The 27,241-nt window shown below is 41.2% G+C and overlaps 1 protein-coding gene across 4 annotated transcripts in view; it reads left to right on the top strand.

Annotated features, from left to right (window-relative positions):
• RSBN1L (round spermatid basic protein 1 like) overlaps window positions 1-27,241 on the top strand; it is a 99,588-nt gene that overhangs the window by 45,192 nt on the left and 27,155 nt on the right. For 3 of the 4 annotated variants that reach the window (XM_039517827.1, XM_039517834.1, XM_039517851.1), the window contains exon 3: window positions 81-724. In XM_039517827.1, coding sequence (XP_039373761.1) covers window positions 81-724 — 644 coding nt within the window. The remainder of the gene's footprint in view (window positions 1-80; window positions 725-27,241) is intronic. The other variant, XM_039517843.1, reaches the window with a different exon arrangement.

Genomic DNA, 27,241 nt, shown 5'->3' on the forward strand with positions numbered 1-27,241 from the left:
GGGTATGTATGGGTAACTTTTAATGCTATTACTTAAATGGGGAAATAAAGATGTTTCAAAAATCTCTTTCCTCTTTACAGGTGGGAAGGAGAAACCAAAAACCAATGCAGAAGAATTACTAATTAAAAAGGTAAAGAAGAAAAAGAAAAAGAAACACAAAGAATGTGAGAAAAGGAAGCGTCCAAAAATGTACAGCAAATCTATTCAGACCATCTGCTCAGGATTGGTTTCTGATGTTGAGGATCAAGAAGCCAAAGGCATCATAGATGATCATCTTAAGGATTTCAGTGAGAAGAATATGGATCCCAAGAAGGACTGTGGGTCAAAGATACCTGAGAACAGTGAGTTTCCATTTGTCTCGTTAAAGGAGCCACGGGTTCAGAATAAACTCAAAAGGTTGGACACATTGGAGTTCAAACAGCTCATTCATATTGAGCACCAGCCTAATGGAGGTGCATCAGTTATCCATGCCTACAGTAATGAACTCTCTCACTTGTCTCCTGTGGAGATGGAGAGGTTTGCAGAAGAGTTTGTGGGTCTGGTTTTTAGTGAAAATGAAAACTGTGCAGCTTACTATGTAATGGGTATTGTTCATGGGGCAGCTACTTATTTACCTGACTTTTTAGACTACTTTTCATTTAATTTTCCCAATTCACCAGTGAAAATGGAGATTTTGGGAAAGAAGGATATAGAGACAACGACTATGTCAAATTTCCATGCTCAGGTAAGAGGTTAAACATTTTATTTTCTAAAAACATCTAATGGTTTCAAATAAACTATAAATGATTTTTTTAACGCAGTTGCTATCAGCTAGAGTATATAGATAAAACAGAAGATTAATAACTGAAGAATATTTGAGTAATCAACTATTCTTAAAATATAGATGATAAGGAAGCTTTGTTTGCATTCAAACATTCCATTGCACTTTCTATGATCAGTTGAAGTGTGTGTATGTGTACGCACTTCTAGAGATTGGTTTTCCTTGGCTGAAAAATAGCTGTCGTGTTTGGAGAATGAATTTTCTGGCTGGTGTTGGCTTCATTTAGATATCTGGACACGAACCATAAGGCTACAAAATTTCTTATTTCACAAAATAGTAACATTTTATACATAGAGCCCATCTAATGCACAATTTATTGTATATTAACATGTATATTGACGCTTCTAAATGCATTCATATAGTGGCACTGACCTACAGCTAGTCTGAATCCTTTCAGTTAACTCTGTTCCCTTGAAAGTTATTAAATCATGGGGCAAAATGGTGGGTCAACTTCCTGAATTAGGTTTTATCTGAGGAAAATGATTGTATAATCTCTAACAATAGCTGCTGTTTGCTAGATATTTCTTAACTCTCTTTAAGAGTTATTATTTCTTAGAGGAACAAAAATCATTTCAGTTTGTATAACTTCAGGAGATGATTTTTAGTTTCATTAGATTACCACGATGAATGCCATATAAACACCTATATAGATGTTCATGAAAGAACTAATGAAGAAGCTGAAGAATTCTATTTTTGATGACATCAAATTTGGATAATATTTACATTTAACTCTGTTTACCAGAAGAAACAAGTTACTACATAGTTTTTAAAGAATGTTCATATACCATTTAAAAAATCACACATAACTTCCGCCTATATAAATGTAATCATAAAAAATTGTGTTCAGATGTGAATAGTATACTATCCATCTTAGTTTGTGTGTAAAACTTTGCAAAATAACCTTTTGCTAAAACGTGCATAGTGTACAGAAAAGAACTGCCCACAAGGAATACCCAGTATTAAGACATGTTGCTGTGAAAACTGGCGGTTAACAGACAAAGCATCCTCTCTTGCTACAGAACACCTATATTCAGTACTGCCACAAATATGTGTACCAAAGCCTTACTCCCTGTCTTAAATAAGACTTCTAGAATTATGGAATAATCACCAAAAATGTTCTCACTTCATGAGACAACTTAAAGTAGTCAAGATGGATCCAACTGTGGTCTTTATTTCTGTATGTGGTACCTAGATACTGTGGTGATGTATGCATTAGAAGTGAGTTTTTAGATAGATAAACTACCCTGAAGCTATGAGTTGATTACCTGTATGGTTATGACAAGAAAAGTATGTGAAGATGGCCCTTTCAGCAGAACTTTTCCCTGTGTATATTCTGGATCTTATCTGCCTGTTTCAAGTGACACATATGAGCTTCTGCTTTTTTTAGTATCAGAGGGGTAGCTGTGTTAGTCTGGATCTGTAAAAGCAGCAAAGAATCCTGTGGCACCTTATAGACTAACAGACGTTTTGGAGCATGAGCTTTCGTGGATGAATACCCACTTCGTCGGATGCATGCATGAATATGCGTCCTCTGGAAGCCTATTCCTGAGCTTAACTATTCACCCACGAAAGCTCATGCTCCAAAACGTCTGTTAGTCTATAAGGTGCCACAGGATTCTTTGCTGCTTTTTTTAGCACCACCAAGAGATACACAGCTCTGGGAGAGTGAACTAGATTTCTTTTCTGTCTTGTGAATCAGTATAGCAAAATTTCAGTTGCAGTAGCTGCTGTTGTAGCATACGTCAGACCACAACTTGACTTTAGGTCCCAGCTCAGTTTGTAGTATTATCAGTTAAATAAAATATCTTGTAAATTGAGCAAATTGGATCTGGAAATTTGAGATACATGGACCACCTCTGTGCTATGTTAGTTGCATTTTACAATAGAATCATATGTTTAAATAAGAAATCATAAGAGAGCTTTAAATACAACTGATTTTCTTGTATTTATTGTAGAATCATAGAAATGTAGGACTGGAAGGGACCATGAGAAGTCATCAGGTCCAGCCCCGTGCACTGTACCAGGATGAAGTAAACTTAGACCATCCTGACAGGTGTTTGTCCCGTCTGTTCTTAAAAAACTCCAATGATGGGGATGCCAGGGCGTCCCTGGAAGCCTATTCCTGAGCTTAACTATCCTTATAGTTAGGTTAGCTATAAGGAAAACTAATTATGTTTAGTTTCATTCCTAGAGTCACTCAGCAACAGTTTCAAGTGAAGACCTTCCCAGATTCTCTCAAGTGGAGAGATTCTTCCAGTTTCTTTAATCTGATTCTGTCATATACTGACTGAACTTGTTGCCAAAATATTCCAATCCAATCGTTCCCTCCTTCCCATACCATTTTTCTGCCATTCCCTCCTTCTATTTTTTCACTTCTGCTATTGTCTCCTCAATAGGTGTCATCTGTGATCTACTCTTAAGCCCTTACAAAAGCCTTGCATTTCAGCAGCGTCTTTTTGGATAAAGAAAGATTAATATAGCTCCTCTGTGGACTGTCATTAGGTCTGAAATTGTTAGAGAGAACACATGCTATAATTCTTCCTTCTAGTGCAGTGTAACTAGGGTTGAATGACTCAGTCACTTAGTTTGATAACTCTTTTTGAATCTGAATCACAGTACCATGTTCCATTAACTGCCTCAGTACTAGTAGTATTGCCCTCTGAACCAAATTACCATTCACCAGAACATCTAGTGGTCTCAAACTTTTTTTTTCTCTGATAAATTGTTTGGTAGCTTGTCTCTTATACTGAGGCAGTTCAGGCAATAATAAACCCTTTGAATTCTCTTAATACAGTTAGGAGCACATCTCATTTATCCATGTTCTCTCTCTGGTTATGTTGGCTCGTCTCACTCCAGCCTCCTTATTTTCAACTCACTCACCTCCCTTATACTATTTCTCTTGCTTTACACTGCTTCCCATAATCCTTTCAGCCTTTCTTTCTCAAAGGGAACTTGTTGCTGTCCCTATACTTTGTGCTGACCTTTTTTTTTTTTTTTTTTGGGTAGCTAACAGCTCTGGAGCGTTTAATTCAATAGTCCATCTTTTCTCTTAAAGAGCCATTTGATGGTTGTTTGACTAGCAGTAGGGAGGAAAAGAATATTACTCTGTGTATCCTTTTACATTCCCCAGGATTATTTGGTGGTGGTGTTCTATCTCTGTGTTCATATAAATAGTAAATTGAATATCCTATTAAAACTACTAATTAATACCACATTATAACAGTCTTCATTCCTTGTTCATAATTACAACAGTTCTGTGACTGTTGGTTATAAGAACTTTAAAATTTTCTGTGCTTAAATTTAAAATTTTAGTTGGAGGCATGCAAAAAGACTAAGGATGATAGGGATTGGGGAGGCAAAAGATCCATGCATTAATGCATCCAAGATTCTCTCTTCTTTCTTTTTCATTGTCTGCATTTTATTTGGAATGAAAGCTTTGTATCCTGTGTTTTTTCTTCTCTGTGTTTTCTGTTAAGTTTTCAGTAGACTTGGTGCGCATTCTCTGTAGTCTGAACACTGACCACTCTACATATGCTGGCTTGTCAGAATTTGGCTGCATGACAGCTAATGCTTTGCTTCTTGTGTATTTGCTAACTTAACAGGCACACTATATATATATATTGGGAAAATTCTCATTACCATCTTTGGTTTAATGTCTCCAGAAAACAGTGGAATCAAGATCTTGGCTGGCTGGTCATAAAGGGCTAATGCTGCTAAGCCTCCCCAATCTGTCTGCTTGCTTGTAATTCATATCCATCTTCTCATGTTTCTCATTTTGCCACTTAGGCAAATTTTAGGACTACAAAGTTAAACTAAGATTCCTGCGGCCATTGGATACGAGTCTCATAGCTGCTTCATCTGGGCTGGTTACCTAAGGGATTCTTATGCCTTCTGCTTCTATTGCAGTAAAGCTTGAAGAATTTTCACTTTTCAAATCTGCCTTTAGCTCTGCATTATAGAAGTCCTAGGCTTCTACCTCCACCATAGCTCCCATTTGTGAGCACTCCTGCCTGCATATAGTCCAGTGGATAGGATGCTAGAGTATGAGTTGGGTGACTTAGATACTCTTTCTAGCTCTTCTAGTGACTCGTGTAATCATGAAAAACTACTTAATTGTACTGTTTCTCCCATCTATCAAGGAGAGCAAATATTCCCATTTTATAAACCACTTTAAGATCCTCTGATGACCCTTGCATATAAAGTATGATGTATTATTATTATTATTATCATCACTGCATCGTACTCTTTTGGTGAATCAGACACATGTTGTGGGTGGGAAGCAGTTGTATCCTCTTCCTGATCTCCACAAACTTGCAGCCTTCTTATTAGCTCTTCCAATTCAGCCTTAAATAGACTATTTCACCTTGCTGCTGTATGCAGTGTAGTTGTAATTTTAAGTTTGTACTGGGCCAGACAACAGTTGGTTTTGGATGGCTCTGCAAGGCTGTGAAGGACTTGCTTCAGAGCCTCAACTGTCATCCTGTTAATTTTGGTTAGCTGAAATGCAGACTTGAGGTTCCCTTCAGTATGTTTTTTTCATTCTCGAGGCCTCATCTTAGCATCTGGATTCAGTCTCCAGCAAAATCTGAGAGAAGATTCCACTATGCTTTCATGTTTTTTTGTTGTTACCCCTTTCCTTGTCATATTAGCTGTTTCTGTATCTGAACTTTTGTATTTCTCAGGTTAGTTTTTTCAATATCTGGTAATAAGGCCTGCCCTTCTGCATTTGGCAGATGAATCCTTCATTAATAGTAGTATATACCTCAGATCTATGAAGTCTATGATTCAGTCTTGGAAATATAGTTGATCTATATATGTATTCCCAAATGCTCATTTTCTCCTTAAAGTGATTTCTAGACATTTGTTTCTCGCATACTTGTTGCTTCTTTGTGCTTCCTCAGAGTGCTGGGTCAGGATCCAGATATTCTTCTTTAATTCTCATTGGAAGACACCCATAACGGAATTTCAGATATGTGAGTTCATGTGGCAGTGTAATTCTGTTGGCAGGTGACCTAGATAAAATCTATGATCTTCTCCCTTTCTGCCTCAGTGTTGTAGGTGGCCATTGTTAAGTATGTTGCTTAAGAATGTTGTTACTGTTGCCAGGTTGTTACAGGTGCTCAGTGCTTCTGTTCTTGAAGCTCCAGTGTTATCGGCACTAGAAGAGCATTGTTCCCTCTACTTCTTTTCCATTCAGGTGCGGAATCAATTTTGTTATGTGCACCAATATTGAGGTAATGTGTGGATATGCATCACCAGTAGAAACTAAAAATCTAGATTTACTAAATTTATTTTCATGCAAATTTTAAGTTATTTTACAGATATAACTAAAAATACAATCTGAAAATAAGCAGCCTACATCTGCACAGTGTCTAAAGTTATGTGTTTAGTTAAACTGGCACAGCTAAGGTTACAAGTTAAAGTTACATTCTAGAAGGGTACTATTATTGGATTGTACCACTTTAAATACTGAATGACAAAGCACAATACGATAATAAAAGTAGTAATGATAATTACTCCAGTCAGGACAGGTTAGGCATTTTAGAACTCACTACTCAAAAAATTTAAATTTAAGCATGAGAGAAATAAAATTATGAAATGCATAGGCCAGTCAAAAAACTAAAATAACAGCACTTTAAAAGGATAAAATTACAGAGACTATATGTGTATTGCAGGAAGTACCAAGCAGTAACAACACCAACAATAAAAGTATGTGTTGGGAGGTGAGTGTGAAAGAGACTCTGTGTGAGTGACAGAGAGAGACTGTGTGTGTGTGTGTGTGTGTGTGTGTAGTCTCTTACACACACTGTCTCTAGTGTGAAAGAGAGACTGTGAGAGAGAGACTGTGGGTGTCTGAGAGTGAGACTGCATGTGTGTGTGTGAGAGAGAGACAGAGATACAGACAGAGACTGTGTGAGAGACAGTGTGTGTAAGAGAGAGATGGAGACTGTGTGTGTGACAGTGTGTCCTGGGAAACCATGAGAAACCATGTGCTGTCACTTTAAGCAGAGCAGCACTCACCAGCCTGAAGGCTTGTTCAGACACAGCAGCAGCTGCCAGCAGCTCCGTCTTGCTCCCAAGCCATGACCCTCTTCTCCCCCCACTGCTCTGCGGGGATGGGGTACATGAGTCAGAGGGAGGGGACACCCTGACATCAGCAGCCCCCTCCTCCCTGCTCTGCACATAAGAGCAAGCGGCAGGCTCCCGGGTGCAGCTGTCCGGGGTGTCTCCAACACAGAGGGCAGGAGCAGTGTGGCAGCAGGGCAGTAGGGGTGGGGCAGTGAACACAAGTCACTGAGAATGTGCATGTCTGTAATAATCAAGTGTGTGGCACTTGATGGACTGTTGTGCAGCTGTGCAGGTTTGCAGCTTAGAGGGAACACTGTAGAATGCAGCTTGCTAATTCAGCAGACCTTGACTTTACTCATAAAGAAAGACCACAGGAAAGGTTTGATGACAAAAGGCACTCAGCCAAGTTCATTGCCCTCAAGGCTCAGTACTAGCATCGCATAGTAGCTACAGGTACACTAACATGAGTGCCCGGGAATGATTCAGTCAGCAGCAGGAATTTCTGCTGTTCCCTTGGCCACACAAAAGGTTACAGTGTGGTACTCTGATATTTATAGACTGAGACAAACAACTTGCGTACCACCTTATGTGTTTCATGACATCTGCTTGTTATCTCCTTTGTACCTTGCTCCAGATGTCTCGAGCAAAACATTCATATACATCACTTCTATTAAACCCTTTTTTCTTGTGTTAGGTCAGGATGCACCTGTGTTAATCTCTTGGAATGTGTTCACATACAAACATACATAAACACAACAACCCAGCATCTGTTGCTTCTTAGGCGTGCCTGTGTTTTAGCAACGCTAGCAGTACCCTTGCCAAGTTCATGTATCGGACAGTGAACTAGTAAGCATCTGATTTAATACATGGCCTGACCTTGATTCACAGCGTGGTCTGACTTTGCTGACAATGATTCAGGCCTCAGGTCTTACACCAGGCCCAGTGCTCCATGCTCACGCTCTCTTCTACCGCCATATATGTTTCAGTTGTCTGCAGTTTGTCTCTCTAAATTGGTCATCCACAAGGAAGCCAATTCCAAAACAGAACCTTTTCCTTCTTGTACACTCTTTCCATGTATAGATCCATCACTGAAACATCTGAGCACTACTTATTACTCTTGGGAGAATTCTGCACCAAAACATTAAAAATTCTGCAAAATTCTACATATTGTATTTGTCAAAATATCATCACATCAGTTTCACTTATTTTGGTAATTTATTTAAACTACCATACAGAAAAAAATATCGCAATAACTGATCAACATTTCCTAAACACATGAAAGTTAAGTTACAAATACTTGGTAGCCAATACCCTGCATTCCAGTTATAATCCTGGATTTTCATTTAAATTACATTATTTTTATTTCAGTGTTTGGTATTCTGTAAAGTAGAATGTCACTTTAAATTGCTCAGACTTTCGCATATGAAAGTCATACAGTTTTGTTAATCATCATGCTGCATTATTTTAAAATGGGTAAGTAAAATAGATCCTGAACTGTAATCTAACCCATTGTGCCACTCTGGCACAGGAAAAAAAACAAGAAAGCACATAGATCTTTCTATCTGAGGATTCCCTTACTCTCTTTTACAATAAGGGTATGGCTACACTTGCAGCTGTAGAGTGCTTTAAGTTAAACCAGCCTTCATAGAGCGCACTAGGGAAAGCGCCCTAGTCTGTCCACACTGAGAGCTGAAAGCGCACTGGCGTGGCCACATTGTAGCACTTGCAGCTGCATTGGGAGCGGTGCATTATGGGCAGCTATCCCAGCATTCAAGAGGCTGCAGTGTGCTTTTCAAAAGGGGTGGGGTGGCGTGGAGTGTGACAGGGAGTGTGGGGCGAGAGAGAGTGGGTTTTTGGGGTGCTGAGAGTGTGTCAGCACTCTATCTTGTAAGTTCAGACCCCTCTCCCTCCCCCACCTCTCTCTCACTCACTCAAAGCAAACAGTAGCTGTTTTTTTTTTTCTTGAGCAGCCTGCACTCCAAACGGAGCCCCCCCCGCCTCTATCTCACTCACTCAAAGGCAAACAGTAGTTGTTTGGTTTTTTTTCTCAGACCAGCTAAGCAGCCCTCGGAACTGGAGCTTTGAAAGGGCACTTCTGCCTCCTGAGTTTACAACAAAGACAAGAGAGACCACTTCAGTTAAGAGGATTATGGGATGCTTTCGGAGGTCAATCAGTGCGTGATAACTCCTCGTTTACACTGGAGCTGCAGCAATTCACCCAATATGCAACAGCTGTTAATCCTCTCGGGGAGGTGGAGTACTAAGACCGCTCTAGCCAGGGAGTCAGAGCGCTCTCCGTGCCTTGCCAGTGTGGATGGGGGAGTAAGGTAGAGTGCTGTGGGAGGCATTATTGTGCTATAAAGTGCAAGTGTAGCCAAGCCCTAAGACTCCTTTACACCACTCTGGCAATGTAAAAGAGCCTTAAAACTTTTACACGTTTTAGGCTCCTGGAGGAATTGACTGAGAACAGTTAACTGACAACAGGAACAGCAGCCTGCCTGCTAAGTTGTTACATTTCTGCTCTGCTTCAGGGACAGAACCTGCCTACAAAACCCTACCCCTCCAAGCTGGGGGCACTACAACAGTGAGCAAGAGGGACAAAGTGAGTCTTTCTTGCTCATTTGCAGGCAGGCACCCGCCCAGCCCTGCCCCCTTAACATCTCTCTGCATACGCATGCACACCCAGCCTTACCTCCCCTGCCCTCTGCAGTGAACAGGGAAGGGGTGTGTCTTCCCCACAGATTTCTTTGCTCCACCATTGTTCTGTGGGGGAGCAAAGAAATCTGCGGACAGTGTGAATTCTGCGCAGAGGTACAGAATTCCCTCAGGAGTAACCTATGCCTTGCAGTCATCCCATTTTTGTCTAAGCTATTCATTAACTCAAGGTAAATGCCTTCCTGTTGACTACAGCCAGAAGCCCCTAGCAGTGGATGACAGGTAATCCCTTGTTGTGGCTCCAGATCCTCACAGTGCACAACAAATACTTCACTACTAACAATTTTACTTCCTGAATCAATTTGCCATGCATTACTCCTGTCCTAGAGGGGTAAATTGGTGATAAGCTTAGGGCAGGTCCATACTCACTGCGCGGGTCGACGTGGTGAGTTCGACATCTCCGAGTTCAAACTATCGCGTCTAATCAAGACGTGATAGTTCGAACTCCCGCGCGCTCCAGTCGACTCCGGAACTCCACCACCGCGAACGGCGGTGGCAGAGTCGACCTTGGAGCTGCGGAGTTCGACCCCGCCGCGTCTGGACGGGTAAGTAAGTCGAACTAGGGTACTTCGAGTTCAGCTACGCTATTCGCGTAGCTGAACTTGTGTGCCCTAGTTCGACCCCCGCCCTTAGTGTAGACCAGGCCTTAGTTCTGTTTTTTAAGCAAATATGGCCAGGCAGTGATTCTGGTTCTTCACATACTCATGCCCCTGGTTCTCCCTGTATCACTTTTCAGGTCATTCTTTTTGACACGTTATATTTGGCTTTTTGTTTCTCCAGCCATTTTCTCTTTCTCAACTCATTTTTACCTAGCTTATGCTGTTCTCTTTTCATTGTCCCCTGCCTCCAATTAATGCTACCCTCCTTGGTGGGTTTGTACTAGTCCCCTTTGTACAGAGCTATGTACTCTTCAGTCTACTCCGTCTCTAATTTGTCAAATTCAGCTGCCATGCCAGTGTTCTATTTCTTTTGATGTGTGAAGAGGAATATTGCAGCATATTTGGGAATGAATACTTATCTCTGACCTACCTTGTTTCCTCATCTCTTGGCCTTTACACAAATACCTAGTTCAATTCATTTGCTCATTTCATAGATTTTAAGGCCATAAGGGACCTTATTATCAGGGCCTTGGGTATTCTGTGATGTAGCAAAATTCTGCAGAATTCAGCTCCTGCTACAGAGTCTTACTTTAGAATTTGACCTTTTATTTTAAATATCAAAGGATTACCTTCATGGCAGCGGAATAAATTAGTACTGCCATGGAATTTAAGGGCTCTGTTCTCATTGTGCTGTGAGGTACCTCCGGGCCCTGGTCATGGCCATTTTAGGTTGACTGCCTACATAACACTGGCCATAGAATTTTTACTCAGTTGTTCCTAGATCAGACACAATGACTTGTGGTTAGTATTGCCAGTTATGGTTGGACGTATTCCTAGAGGTTTAATCACATGACATAATCTTTAATTAAAGATTAATCTTTAATTCCTGGAGACTCCAGGGCAGTCCTGGAAAGTTGGTAAGCCTACTTGTGGTTGAACTAAAATATATAGAGAGAGCAACATCCAATCTTGATTGAAAGATTCTTTGTGATGGAAATTCTAACCTCATTCCTTGGTAGGCTTTTCCAATAATTAATCTCATGAAAGATTTGTCTTATTTCTAAAGAATTTTTTGAGTTTCTACCTGCAAACATTGGTTCTTGCTATGCATTTGTTTACTATATTGAAGAGCCTTCTAAAATGTAATGGTCTCATAGACCATGATCAAATTGCCTCTTAACCCTTAAGTTTCTCATTGTCAGGCATATTTTATATACTGTGAATCAGCTTTTCTGAACACCCTCTCCAGTTTTTCAACATTCTTTAAAAAAATTTGTACATCAAAACTGGACAAAGTATTCTAGAAGTGGTCTCACTAATGCCATATACGGAGGTATTATTGCCTTCCTACTCCTACTTGATATACATCCAAGGGTCACCTTAGCTGTTTTAGACAGTGTTGCATTGGAGTCTCATGTTAACTTGGTTATAGACTATAACCCTGAAATCCTTTGTGGAGTTACTGCTTTTTGATGTACAAATTCCCCATCCTGTACATGTGGCCTATACTTTTGTTCCTTGATTTATGATTGCATTTAGCTGTACTAAAGTGAACTTGGCTTGTTTGCATCCTATTTTACCAAGCAATCTAGATGGTACTGTATGACATATCTCATTAGTTACTATTCCACCAGTCTGTCATCTGCAAAGTTTAGCTCAGTGCAGTGATTTTGTTTCCCAGATTATTGATACAAATATTGAATAGCATTGGACAGAGAATAAGTCTACATGAAACTATACTAGAAGCAACCACATGCAGACTCCTGTTGATTTTCTCAGTGACAATTATATTTTGAGGTCTCTTGAGCTAGTTTTAATCCATTTAATATATGCCATGTTGATTTTTGCATAATGCTAATTTTTAGTAATATCAATTCAGATGCCTTCTAGAAGTCTAAATATATTATGTCAACACAGCTGGCTACATTTCTCAACCAGACTCCATAAACTTGTGAAGTTGATTTAACAAGATATATTTTCCATGCAAGCATGTTGATTGGCATTAAAGATTGGAATTTTTTTTTATTGCTGAGTCCCTTATTAGTAGTTATCTTACCTGGGATGGATTTTAAAAAATAATAGGCATATAATTACCTGGATCATCTTGTTCATCCACTGGCTTCCTTTTCCCTTCCCTTCTCTTCCCGCCATTCCCAGTTCGCATGTGGAGTTGCAGGGTAGCATTCTCTAGAAAGTCTGGTCCATTCATGTTCTGTCTTCCCCAGCAGCGGCTTGCCAGGCAGCGCTCTTACCGCAGAGTTAAGTAGCAATGGTAGAGGGAAACAAAGGGAGCTGTGCTGTGTAATAGAGCTGGTCGAATATTTTTTGACAAAATATGTTTATCAGAAAATGCCAAATTGTCAAAAACCAAAACTTTTCACAGGAAAGAGTTGGTTTCAATCAATTTTCTGTTTTTGAAACATTTTCCAATTGTCAAAAATTCCATTTGGATATATTTTAGAAATAAAAAAATATCTGTTTTTGGTTTGAAATTACTTTTCCGCTTGAAATGTAAGTTAATTTATAGTAAAACAAAATTTAAAAACCTGAAATAAAAGTAAACATTTTAAAATTATAAAACAAAATGTTTTGATTGTTAATCTGAAATATTTTTATTTTGAATTTTTGATTTGCAAAAGTCTCAGCTTTTTTAAAATTATTTTTATTTGTTTCTTCTTTTCATCCTGGTACGCGATAGGGAACATTTTTCAAAATCTTAAAATCTTGTGGGTTGGGTAAACCATTAATTGTGTAGCATATTGACCAGCTATCAAATGAAGTGAAAGAGTGCAGTAGAAGGGCTTTACTCTGTAAAGTATAAGAGCTAGAGGAGAGGGAGAGACAAGATCTCCATGAAGACTAAGGGAGACGAGTTGTTACCGAGTCAGCTCTGCAGAGCTTAAAGAGGTGGCAGCGAAGACCTGATGCCTGCTGCACTCTTTACCCCACCACTTCCTGAACAGGGCCATTACAGCAGCCAGTTGAAAGTTTTAGGTGAGGAGGCAGGAAGTCCAGAATCTAGGTAGTAACAAGTATAAGTGCATGGCTTATGCCGTAGTGCACTGAAATTCAAAGCTACTATTCCTGCAACTCTTTGGTCTCCTAACACATTTTACTCAAGTGGAACTAGAGTTCAAACAGTGGTCCGGATTTTCCAGAAGTATTTAATTCCAGTTTAGCTTTTGCACAATTTATTAAATTGTGTCTGCAGCCTAAAGTAGTTTGACTGCACCACTTTCCTCCTCCTCCTTGTATTTTGACTTCCTGGTTTTAAAGTTGAAATCTTAAAACAGAAAAATCCAGGATTTCAAAATATAAAGTTCTCCCAGTAACATACTGGGGTTGGGTGTGATTGTAAAGCACACTGATGTGCTGTGTTCTGACTGCCCTGTGTAGATACCCAGGTGGCATGCTCTAAAAGGAACCTAGTTTGTGTTAATGTAGTCTTGTTTCACACAGACTGTTAATGCACCAGCAGGATCTCCAATGTGCCAGTCTGGGTGCTTTACAAATCACACCCTTCTAGTGCTCTGCTGGCATCATGTAGACAAGCCCACTGTAGTTCAGGGCTTGAAAAATGTATCAAATGAATGCCAGAGGACTGAACCTGCTAAACTAAACCCAAAGTGTGATTGTGATTTGCCCTAATCCAAAATTAGCTTATATCACCCATCCACCCCAAATTTGGAAAAGGAAAGCACAAACATATTTAGTTTATTAAAATATATACTATGTGATTCACTTTAAAAATGCTTACAAATAAAGTCCACATTGTCCAAAATGAACCTTGTAATTCTGTATTGAGCCCCCACAATAACACTTTAGTGTTTCCCTCTTAGAAACCAGTACAGTTTTGCCAATTTAATTTGCTTTTTAAAGCCTTGGACTGTTCTAAAGTCTTTATTAAACTAATCAGACAGTGCTAAAAACACACTTGGTTGGTGCGACCCTGATCACAGAAATGGATATTAGTGAAAAACTGACAATTTTGTCTTATGATTTTACTTCCACACTTTGACACCACTTCCATGCAGTAAACTCTGACACAACTTCCTTTACAGACAGATTTGGGGTAGACATTTGTGTCTTCAATTTTAAATAATAGACATTATGTCACTTCTTCTGCTGGACTCTGCCTATGTCTTGTGAATTTGGATTCAGTCATGCAGACTATATAATGGAAAGATTCCATAGCTGCTTTGAATATTTTCTTGATTTTTGTGCTTGTATGGTTCCAGTTCTCCGTTTAATTGTAACAAGCAAGATTTTCACTGGCACTGTGACAGCGGAGCTATCAGCCTGTGATCTGTCAAGTCTCTCAGAAACCTCCTTTCATTGTTTTTGTAAGCTTATTACCTTTGAGCATAGTCCCTTAAACTGTATGCTATATTTTGATCAGTTACTCTACTTATACTCAGTGCAGATTTGAACTATAGATAATTTATAGTAAATGTAGATACATAATTTTGTTTAGGTTCTTGAGATATCAATCTATGATATCTGAGAGTTCACAATATCGTCAGAAATTTAGGCATTAATCCTTCTTTTTCAATACCAACCATAATGTTAAATGAGGGAGATAGTGAAAATAATTTTTCAAAGTTGCACAGTGTGTGTGAAGACTGTTTGCTGCCACTACCTTCTTCTCAATAAGGTTTCACTTTATTTTGTTTGAGTAATTGACAAAGATCTTGTCATACTTTTATCTGCATTCTTGAATGAAGTCTTCAGCTACTTTGATCAGGACAAAATATTTTGCTGATTTCCTTTCTGACTAGAATAAATAAATTTAGGAGGAATTCATTCTTCCCTTATATGGATGCTTATAGCTGTTAACCAGTCATTTATCTTGTTTGACCAACTGTATTGTATTGTTGTTGTTGATTCTTTTTAGTTTTGTTTATTTTAAGTTTTTCTCCACTACTTCACTTGCAGTGATTAATAGCGGGCCTACACATTTTTAATTCTGTCTGGAGGAGTATATCCAGGTTTAAGTGGTGCAGTCATTCCTTTAAATTTCTCCTCTTGTACTACACTGAAAGTATGTAAAAAATTCATGATTTTCTTATCTAGTTTGCTTTTTCCTTTTCATTTGGTTTTTATGGCATAATTGCCAATTGATCTTTGCTATTTGCTGGTCATTGTAAGCTAATAGACTTATGAACAGAGCTGGTTGAAGAGCTCTTGTGGAAGATGTGGAATAGGACCTTCTGTTATCAGTTTCATTTTGATGCCATACAGTTACAGAAAATGTCTCACTCATGTTCTCTTCCATTTCACTAGACAACACTTTACTCAGTGGCACATGTGATCTTAAAAAAGAATCCAGATGAACTGATTTTCTTCATTTCTCGATGAGCATGAATCCTTTATCTTGCTACTTAACAACTCCTGACAATATTTGTTTATATTTTACCTTGGAATGGCTATTGGTTTTCATTCCTTAAGTCCAGTCACTTGTTTTTTCAACTTTTGGGTATATTGATTCAGAAATTCATGTTGGTATTTGGTAATCACTCATTTGCAATATTGATCAGTGTTGGGGCAGCCTGTTGGCATAGGTAATCCACTTCACCAAGAGGCAGTAGCTAGGTTGACAGAAGAATTCTTCTGTCAACTTACTGCTGTCTATACTAGAAAATTGAGTCTGCTTAACTATGCCACTCAGGGGTGTGGATTTTTCACATCTGTGAACCACATAGTTATGATGAGCTAATTATCTGGTGTAGACCTGGCCTTAGCTAGTACAGACGTTCTGTTTCCAGCCTGCTGATCCATTTACTTCCCTAATCCTGTCTCCCAAGAAATGAGGCTTCACACATGTCCAGTAACTCGGTTCAAGCCAGGGTTACATTCCACTACTTTTGTTTTTCTTTTTAATATTGGCATTTGTTTTATTTGTATTTTTGTTTTTTCTTCTTTTTTAAAGTGTACTATTTAGCAACACATTTTGAAGATTATAGTAGTTGTAATTATTTCAATTACTATTAATAGTAGTCTTAAAGTACTATCTGGGGGTGCAAGCTTATCTCCTCTGGTATAGACTACTAGGGTGTAATTTTACATTACAAGTTTGCTTTGTCTTCAAAGCATTTTTTTAATTTTAATTTTGCTTTTATTACATTATAAAAATGGGTATAACTATTTAGAAATATGCATTACCATAGGAAATTTAGGTGTGAAACAGAACATAGGCTAAATAAAATAATATCCCCTGGGGTCATGCCAGAAGTGGTCTTTTTTAGTCACCACACAATACTTGTTACTAGCATAGGCAGTTTTTACTTTACCAGCATCCCAGTGTCTCAACTGTACTGTCAATAGTCTAGTAATACAAATAAAATTGTCACTGTGTACGTGCAGTGTCATTTACAATTGATTATTTATAGACACATTCATTAGGAAGGGCCCATTTCCTGTAGAATGGCTATGAACACTTCTAATAGGGGAAAAAACACAGTGGTGCTAATTGTCATCACCTGACCTCCCCTTTGCACAATTTGTTTTATTACTAAGGGTTTCCCCAGAAGTGACTGCACTGAGTTATACTACTATAACTGGATGGTTCTTCGACGGTTTGCTCATATCGATTCTAATTAGGTGTGCACATGCTGCATGCACGATCGTCGGAGAATTTTTACCCTAGCAACACCCGATGGGTTGGCTGTGGACTCCCTGGAGTGGCGCCTTCATGGCACTGGATATATACCCCTGCCGACCCAGCGCCCCTTCAGTTCCTTCTTACCGCCCGTGACGGTCATTGGAACTGTGGAGCGCGGCATTGCTGTCCTCCATTCTCCCTAGCTTTTACTTCCCGGTTTGGATAATTGTTCTAGTTCTTATAGTTATATAGTTAGTGTAGCACAGTAGTCTTGATAGTTGTAGAATTAGTTTGTATATAAAGTTAGCAGGTTGGAAGGGGTTCCTTCACCTTCCTCCCTGCCTGCCGCCTGGGCTCATGCCCAAGGCTCCGGGGTTTAAGCTGTGCTCAGCCTGTTTGAAGCTTATGCCAATGGGAGACCCCCATGACTCCTTTTTAAAGTGCCTCGGGGAGTCTCACCAGGCTGAAAAGTGTAAGATATGTAGGGCTTTCAGGCCTTGAACCAAAAAGGAGCGGGACGTTAGATTCAAGCAGCTTCTTATGGAGGCGGCCCTCAGCTCGGCTCCTCCTTCGGCACGCCAGGTTCCAGCACCTAGTGCCTCGGTGTGCAGTGCTCCAGCAGCAACTTCGAGTACTGCACCGCAGGGAGACTTGGATAGAAACCCACGGCACCACTCCTCGCCAGCAACACATCCAAAGGCCCTCCTAAACCATCGTGGGGGATATTCTCTCCAATTTTCTCCCCTCGTTCCCCCCCGTCCCTCTTCAGGGACCCCTCTCATGAGCAACTCCTTATACAGGAGGTCCTAACACTCCTGTCCATGGGAGCAATCGAGGAGGTTCCGTCGGAACTAAGGGGCAGGGGGTTCTACTCCCGCTACTTCCTAATCCCCAAGGCAAAGGGGGGGCTACGGCCCATTCTGGATCTGCACAGGCTCAACAAATTCATGGTAAAGTTGAAGTTCCGCATGGTTTCCTTGGGGACCATTATCCCTTCCCTAGATCCTGGGGACTGGTACGCCGCCCTCGACATGAAGGATGCGTACTTTCACATAGTGATTTACCCTCCACACAGGCACTTCCTTCGCTTTGTGGTAAATCACGAACACTACCAATTTGCTATCCTGCCCTTCGGGCTGTCCACGGCTCTGAGAGTGTTCACCAAATGTATGGAAGTCATGGCAGCTTGCCTTCATTGACAGTGGATCCAAGTGTTTCCGTATCTAGATGACTGGCTCATTCGGGGCCACACCAGGGAAGAAGTGCGATCCCACATCCAGCTCACCCTAGGTACGTTCCTCAAGATGGGCATCCTGCTCAACAGGAAAAAGTCAGCTCTGGAACCAACCCAGAGAATAGAGTTTATCGGGGCAGTCTTAGACTCCAGACTCGCCCGTGCTCTCCTGCTGTTTTCAGGCTATGGCAAACATCATCTGTAGCCTCCAAAACTTCCTGACTTCCATGATAAAGACATGCCTTGGCCTTCTGGGGCACATGGCGTTGTGCACTTATGTAACCAGGCATGCCAGACTTTGGCTCCGCCCGCTTCAGCCTGGGTATCAATGGTATATTGTTCAGGTCAGGACAGCCTGAACATGGTGGTCATGGTTCTGGAACCGGTCTTGACCTCCCTTAGTTGGTGGCTGAACCCCACGTCGGTGTGCGAAGGGGTACCATTTCACACCCCACAACCTTCCTTATACCTTGTCACAGACGTATCATCTCTGGCCTGGGGCGCCCACCTTGGGGAACACCAAACCCAGGGCCTTCGACTGCTTCCGAACTAACTCTCCACATCAATATACGAGAGCTGATGGCAGTACGCCTCACGTGTCAGACGTTTTGCTGTCTGCTACATGGCTGTTGTGTGGCAGTCCTCACAGACAACACCACGGCCATGTTCTACATCAACAAGCAAGGGGAAGCCTGGTTGTCTCCCCAATGTTGGGAGGCCGTTCGCCTGTGGGAGTTCTGCATAGCCCACTCAATACATCTGGTGGCGTCATTTCTCCTGGGGGTCCAAAACACGCTGGCAGACCACATCAGCAGATCTTTCCAGACTCACAAGTGGTCCATTCGCCCAGACGTCATCCACTCCCATTTTCCTGAGGAGGAGGTTTCCCCGGGTCGACCTATTCGCCTCGTGCAGCAATCGGAAATGCCAGATATTCTGTTCTCTCCAGGGATGTTCTCCAGGATCCCTATCGGACGCTTTCCTACTCCCATGGAAAGACCAGCTATTCTATGCATTCCCTCCGTCTCCGCTAGTCCACAAGGTCTTGTTCAAGTTATGCAGGGACAAGACACGCATGATTCTGGTTGCTCCAGCATGGCCCAGGCAGCACTGGTACACTACGCTCCTGGAGCTATTGGTAGAGCCTCCGATCACACTCCCCCTGTGGCTGAACCTGAGATCACAGGGCCACGGTCGCCTCTGTCATCCCGACCTGCAATCCCTCCACCTTACAGTGTGGATGCTGCATGGCTAACTCAATCGGAGTTACTCTGCTCACAATCGGTGCAGCAAGTTCTGTTAGGCAGCAGGAATCCCTCCACTTGGGCCACGTACCTGGCCAAATGGAAGCGATTCTCCTGTTGGTGTGGGCAGCGCGCCATGCCTCCATTACAGGCGTCAATACCTTTCATCCTAGACTATCTCATATCCCTGAAGCAGCAGGGCCTGGCGACATCATCTATCAGGTTGCATCTGGCAGCCATATTGGCGTTCCATCCAGGAGAACGTGCTTCCTCTGTCTTCTCCAACCCAATCGTTGTTAGATTTCTGAAGGGTCTAGATCGTCTCTACCCACAAGCACGACAACCCGTTCCAGCATGGGACCTAAACCTGGTCCTTTCTAGACTCACGGGGCCCCCCTTTGAGCCGATGGCCACCTGTTTGCTCCTTTATCTATCTTGGAAGACAGCCTTCCTTGTAGCCATCACTTCAGCGAGATGCAAATCTGAAATCTGAGCCCTCACGTTTGAACCACCGTATACAGTTTTCCACAAAGACAAGGTGCAGCTTCGCCTCCATCCTGCCTTCCTTCCCAAAGTGGTATCTACCTTTCATGTGAACCAGGACATTTTCCTCCCAGTCTTTTATCCAAGGCCTCATGCCACGCGGCAGGAGCAACACATGCACTCCCTCGACTTTCGTAGAGCCCTCAACTTTTATATCGAGTGTATGAAGCTGTTTAGGAAAACAACCCAGCTTTTTGTTGCAGTTTCTGAACGGATGAAAGGTCTACGGGTCTCCTCGCAGTGCATCTCCTCAAGGATCACCTCTTGTATCCGCGCTTGTTACGACTTGGTGGGGGTCCTGACCCCACGTCTCACAGCTCACTCCATGAGAGCACAGGTCTCGTCGACCACTTTCCTGGCTCACATTCTGATTCAGGAGATCTGTAGAGCTGATGTGTGGTCATCTGTACGTACCTTTGCAGCTCATTATGCGTTAGTTCAGCAGTCTTGAAATGACGCTGCATTTGGTTCAGCGGTTCTGCACTCAGCAATGTCTCACTCCGACCCCACCGCCTAGGTAAGGCTTGGGAGTCACCTAATTGGAATTGATAGGAGCAAGCACTCGACGAAGAAAATACGGTTACTCACCTTTTGTATCTGTTGTTCTTTGAGATGTGTTGCTCACATCCATCCCAAACCTGCCCTCCTTCCCCATTATTGGAGTAGCCGGCAAGAAGGAACTGAGGGTGCACTGGGTCGGCAGGGGTATATATCCAGCGCCGTGAAGGCGCCACTTCAGGGGGCTCGACAGCCGACCCACTGGGTGTTGATAGGGTAAAAATTCTCCGACGATCGAGCATGCAGAGCGTGCACACCTAATTGGAATGGATATGAGCAACACATCTCAAAGACAACAGTTAGAAAGGTGAGTAACTGTCTTTTTCATTATTGAACCAAGAATTCTCATCTTTAACAATTTAATGTCCTCTTTAATGCTTTTACTTTAACATTGTCACATTCATCAACTGGTTAATTCCCTCTGAACTTTGCAGTGTTTATTTGTGCAAAAACTGTTTTGAAGTGACATATTTTTAGCTATTTTTTTGGTGGCTTTGTTTTTTGGGTTTTTTTTTTTTTTTTTTGCATTTATTTTTTAATGTAGTACATTTTGCCTGCAGCACTGTATTTACTAAATATAGTCCTTGAAGGGTGGCATACTTTTTGCTTTGGTTTTGTGCAAATAGGTAAGAGACATTGGCTTTTTTGACCCTTTAGGAATTTTTTTAATTTAGTTTGTCCAGTTACTCATGTCAAGCCAGATCTACAGTCAACAGCTTTCACATTTATTACAGTTAGAATGAGGCGTAACCACTCAGTTAATACAACACTAGGTGAAGACTGAAGAATATGATGAGTTAGCCAGCTTTATATAGAACTATCATTGGATCCCTACCCACCTTGCAGAAATTTCTAGTTTCTGTTAGCTAAGTCCATTTACACTTCACAACTTCACCTGTTCCCTTCAGTATCCAGTGACAGTTGATTCTGTCCTTTATCCACCCCTCTCTCAAAAAACCAGTTAACCTCTCCATCTATTCTCCCTATCATCCAGGCTTCTAACAATGACAACTTCCTTATTGTTTCCTAAGAATTTCTAATTGTTTTCCCTTTGTAGATTAAATCTTACATTCAACTTTTTCATTCAAGGATTAAAATGAATCCGATATTAAACTTTCAAATGTTATGTTTCTGTAGATATTTAGTGGCATAAATTCCCAATAAAGGAACATTTGCCAGATTTTTTTTTTAACCTTGACAAACTCTCCCAGATCATCTTTGCTGTCCACTGTGCCCATTTACCCTTCTTTCAACCCAGTGCTTGAAAAATCTACTCTCCCTGATGTGTGAGACTGTACCATTTAGTTAAAGCTTTGGATTACTTTGGGTACTTCATAAAAAAACTTTTGAGTCCACCTCCTTGCTTCTGACTTTAGTAGCATAAAGTTTTGGTTTATATAAACATTTGGTGATTCAAAGGTCTCACTTAACCCTCCACTCATTTGTCACTTAGTGATCAGCAGATGTTCTGAAGACTAGGTTCTTCCTACTGGTCTGGAACACACTCATTAGGCAAGTCTAATTTTTAGGAAGGACAAGGTATTCAACTCTGCAGTATGGCTTATTTAGTTATATTTTGTGGGATTGCTTCTGCTGGTTCTCTTCTGTCCTTGTTCTTATAAATCTAATAGTCTGTTTAGATGTGAGTGAGTTGTGTATAATTAACTATTTTCTGCTCTTTTTTCCCTTTTTTCTTGTTGCTCTGAATGCAGGATCATGATAGGTGGTACTCCAGGAGGTGTCCCTCTTTGCCTACTTTGTGTTCTAATACGTCTGCTTTCTCATTTGTTTTGATGTGATCATGTTTTGTTTAATACCAATAGGTCTTTCACTCCGGGATTTGTTTCCTCTTAAAGTTTGTGGTTCTGGTTCCCTACTTCACAGTGCTCCTCAGTCTTTGTCTTGTTCTATGCCTAAGTATTGTTTGTTCATATAACATGCGGCAACATTGTGTGTGAGTTTGCGCACGTATGCAATAAAATTAAGCGTTCATGAAGCAATGAGTGTGATGTCTTTTTCTGGTTACTTGTAAGTGTCATGCTAACCTTTTATGACCCTTTGAATACTGTTCTTATTGGTTTAATTAAGTCTGCTTTCATTATGAGTTTTTCTTATTTATTGTTTAATTATTAAGCATTGTATCTGCTAATGAAGACTTTTTTCTCTTAGTGTTGATTCTTTAAATTATCTCCCCTTCAAAGTCCAGTGCTTGCTATTTCCTTTCCTATTGCATAACTTCTATAAAAGTATAGTCTGTCAATGCTTGTCTATAAAGTAAAAACTAGAAACCTCATTAATACCTTCTGAATGTTAGTTGGAATTTGAATTGAATTGAATTTGAATAGGACCAATCCTATTCAACTTATTCATAAATGATCTGGAGAAAGAGGTAAAAAGTGAGGTGGCAAAGTTTGCAGATGATAGTAAACTGCTCAAGATAGTTAAGACCAAAGCAGACTGTGAAGAACTTCAAAAAGATCTCACAAAACTAAGTGATTGGGTAACAAAATGGCAAATGAAATTTAATGTGGATAAATGTAAAGTAATGCACATTGGAAGAAATAACCCCAACTATACATACGATATGATGGGGGTAATTTGGCTACAACGAATCAGGAAAAAGATCTTGGAGTCATCATGGATAGTTCTCTGAAGACGTCCACGCAGTGTGCAGAGGTGATAAAAAAGCAAACAGGATTTAGGAATCATTAGAAAGGGGGTAGAGAATAAGACTGAGAATATATTATTGCCCTTCTATAAATTGATGGTATGCCCACATCTTGAATACTGCGTACAGATGTGGTCTCCTCATCTCATTAGAAAAGGTTCAGAGAAGGGCAACTAAAATGATTAGGGGTTTGGAATTGATCCCGTATAAGGGGAGATGAAAGAGGCTAGGACTTTTCAGCTTGGAAAAGAGGAAACTAAGGGGGGAGATGATAGAGGTATATAAAATCATGAGTGATGTGGAGAAAGTGAATAAGGAAAAGTTATTTACTTGTTCCCATAATATAAGAACTAGGGGGCACCAAATGAAATTAATGGGCAGCAGGTTTAAAACAAATAAAAGGAAGAAGTTGTTCACACAGTCAACTTGTGGAACTCCTTGCCTCCTGAGGAGGTTGTGAAGGCTAGGACTATAACAGAGTTTAAAAGAGAACTGGATAAATTCATGGAGGTTAAGTCCATTAATGGCTATTAGCCAGGATGGGTAAGGAATGATGTCCCTAGCCTCTGTTTGTCAGAGTGTGGTGATGGACGGCAGGAGAGAGATCACTTGATCATTACCTGTTAGGTTCACTCTCTCTGGGGCACCTGGCATTGGCCACTGTCAGTGGACAGGATACTGGGTGGATGGACCTTTGGTCTGACCCAGTACGGCTGTTCTTATGTTCTTATGAATAAGTTATGCTTTTATGATAGTAAGCAGAGAGGAAAAGAGAATTATTGAAAACCATTGACTGAAATGTAAATCTTTAAAATATAAAAGTATAAATCTCTTTGGGAAGATAATTTACTGCAGTCATCGCTTCTAATTGCGTATTTTTTATTTGTAGGAAATGTATGAGTAAAAAAAAAAAAACTTGTACCAAATAAACTCCCAACCAGTCAGTCACCCAGAAGTTCTGGATCTGAAAGCTTCTTCCTACCTGGGGTGGAATCTCATGTTCTGGTCTCTCTCTGCCCCCAGTAGTGGGGTTTGTCTATATGGGGACACTCAGCAAATTAATATAAATCAACTAAAGGTGTGACATTAATGCACACTGGTCAAAGTGCATTAAACCCCCTTGTGAATTCTGTCATTCAAGAGTAAAGTAGCCTTAGTTTCCTGTAGCTTAACTCTCCTTGGTGGAGGATTAAGCTACAGCGAACTAAGGGCTTGTCTGTGCTTGAAATTTTTTGTGGATTAATTTATTTTTTGCTAAATGCCTTGCATCCATAAATGTTTCTTCTTGTTACAAATGATCTAGCGTTTTAATGTCTATTGTTAAACCCACTTCGAAGATGGGTTCACTGAGATGCGGGAGGAGTTTACTTTCAGCAAAGTAGGTGTGGGTGCATCTTCATCCCAAAAAAATGTTTGCACATCCGCTAAGTCATCCTACTGGTATACCACACTTGACTGGTTATCTGCTCATCCTCTCTGTTTACTTGTGTGCCCGCCACTGCTCAAGGGACATCCTAACCAGCTGTCACCTCCCTGTTTTAAATGCTGGCACACAGCCAGGTTCTGTCTTTCATAATTCCAGCTGCTGTGGAGTTCACAAACCTCTGTCATGCTCCTGATTATTGATCAGTCATCCTCATTCTTTACTGTGGTCCTGCGCTGAGATGGCAGACTTCATTGCCCTCTAGAGAGAGGCATGTGATCAGGCACATCTGAACACCATTTGTTCAGCACAGGTGTGAAAGTGGCTATCCTGACAAATGCAAGATGGGGACAACTATGACACTCTCCAGTGTTGCAGTAAGGCACATGTTCACCTATAGTGTTTGGTGACTCTTCATACGTCATCATCGATGTGAGACTCCATCATCATCAAGGCAAAGGAGCTCCAGCTGGAGTATAGAACTGCTAAGTACTATGGGACCTCAGGGAAAGCTAGCACAGTCTACTGGTACTATTAGGAGCTGGACAATATGTTTGCTAGAGATTTCACCATTCAGCCATAGCATGTTGTGGACTTTCTGACTGAGCCTCCAAACCAGGATCTCATTCATCCAGTGAACTCTAGGGCAGACACAGTTGCAGAGATTCAGGAGCATCTCAGACCACAGCTGGAGGATCACTCTAAACCATAGGCACAGATCCAAACTGGAGGGGACCAATTCTAGTGAGTGTGGAATGACATATTACAATAACACTTTAAGCCAGGAGGGTGAGGGCTTTGACTAACTTATTTCCAGATACAATGTTGGTCTACCTTCTCTCTGCCTCCTGTGTCTCACCTACACCTGCTACTCAGTGATGGCCATAGCAGAGACTGTACAAACTCTCCATGCCTTTTTTCTATAAACAGAAACACAAGTGCCGCTTAAGCCTGCCATGTACTGTCCCACACCCCCTTATGATGGTGCTTATTGGTTTCTCTCCCACCTCCCCAACCCCTTTTCTCTCACATAATGGTGGCACTGCCTAGTTAACCCATGAGACTATTTGAAGAAAGGCATCAAATACAAAGAAGAAACAGTCATGCTCCACAGTTTTGTGAATGCCCTCATTTTTGAGTGAACGAGTGTTATATTACCTTGCCCAAATCATGCTATAGACATTTTCATAGAGATTTCAAAACATTTAACTAAAAGGGACATGAATTATTTTGTTTCAGAATTCTGTTAATTTTGCAGTGCACTTTATGCTGATTGTGGATGTTAAATATCAACTTAACGTGTGAACAGTGCTCTAATTTTGCAGGGAGATTGCAGAGTGTTGCAGCTATCTCAGCACTGTCCAGAGAGCTTGTTTCCCTTCCACTCCTGCACCAACTCTAGGGGAATTATCCTAGCAAACACCAGCACAGCATATCTTTCAAATTTGTTCAATACCTTCTTAAACGTATCCTTTTCTGTCTTTTGGGGATGTGTATCCAGGGTAACCTCCTCCAAAGTAAGAACAGCCTGCAGAAGCACATGTTCAATTACTAGTCTGCCAATGCTCCCCTCACTCCCAAAGCTACTGCTATTCTGTCAGCAAGCTGGAGAGGAACACATTCAGTTATTAGCAAGCAGTCCCTTTAGCAAGCACTCCCTTCTCCATCATAGAATCATAGAATATCAGGGTTGGAAGGGACCTCAGGAGGTCATCTAGTTCAACCCCCTGATCAAAGCAGGACCAATCCCCAACTAAATCATCCCAGCCAGGGCTTTGTCAACCCTTACCTTAAAAACCTCTAAGGAAGGAGATTCCACCACCTCCCTAGGTAACCCATTCCAGTGCTTCATCTTCCTCCTAGTGAAAAAGTTTTTCCTAATATCCAACCTAAACCTCCACCACTGCAACTTGAGACCATTACTCCTTGTTCTGTCATCTGCTACCACTGAGAACACTCTAGATCCATCTCTTTGGAACCCCCTTTCAGGTAGTTGAAAGCAGCTATAAAATCCCCCCTCATTCTTCTCTTCTGCAGACTCAACAATCCTAGTTCCCTCCGCCTCTCCTCATAAATCATGTGCTCCAGCCCCCTAATCATTTTTGTTGCCCTCCGCTGGACTCTTTCCAATTTTTTCACATCCTTCTTGTAGTATGGGGCCCAAAACTGGACACAGTACTCCAGATGAGGCCTCACCAGTGTTGAATAGAGGGGAATGATCACGTCCCTCGATCTGCTGGCAATGCCCCTACTTATTCAGCCCAAAATGCCGTTAACCTTCTTGGCAACACGGGCACACTGTTGACTCATATCCAGCTTCTTGTCCACTGTAAGCCCTAGGTCCTTTTCTGCAAAACTGCTTCCTAGCCATTTGGTCCCTAGTCTGTAACAGTGAAGTTATTCCAGGTGGACTCAGAGTCCAGCTGGAATATACTATTCTGAATCTGAAATTGGCAGAACAGACACCTCCCCTAGCTATCCTCTCACACCACAAGCTCAGGGGACTCTGTACAAAGGGGGAAGACTGCAAACGTCTTACCATCTCCAAGCTCACTGAGGACTGGGAAGAGCCTATGGGAATGGAATTTCAAAATCAATGAAAAAGCAACATTTTATCTATGTTGGCATGGAGACTACAGTTTGGACAGTAATTTGTCCATTGTCCTTTCTTTCCCCCTAGCACCCACAGGGAGAGGGACTGAGTGGGTGGGAAGGTCAGAGAAATGGGTAGCACATCAGACACAGGTGATGGAGCACATGGTCTTCA

The sequence above is a fragment of the Mauremys reevesii genome, linkage group 1 (genome assembly GCF_016161935.1).
Source record: "Mauremys reevesii isolate NIE-2019 linkage group 1, ASM1616193v1, whole genome shotgun sequence".
NCBI lineage: Eukaryota > Metazoa > Chordata > Testudines > Geoemydidae > Mauremys > Mauremys reevesii.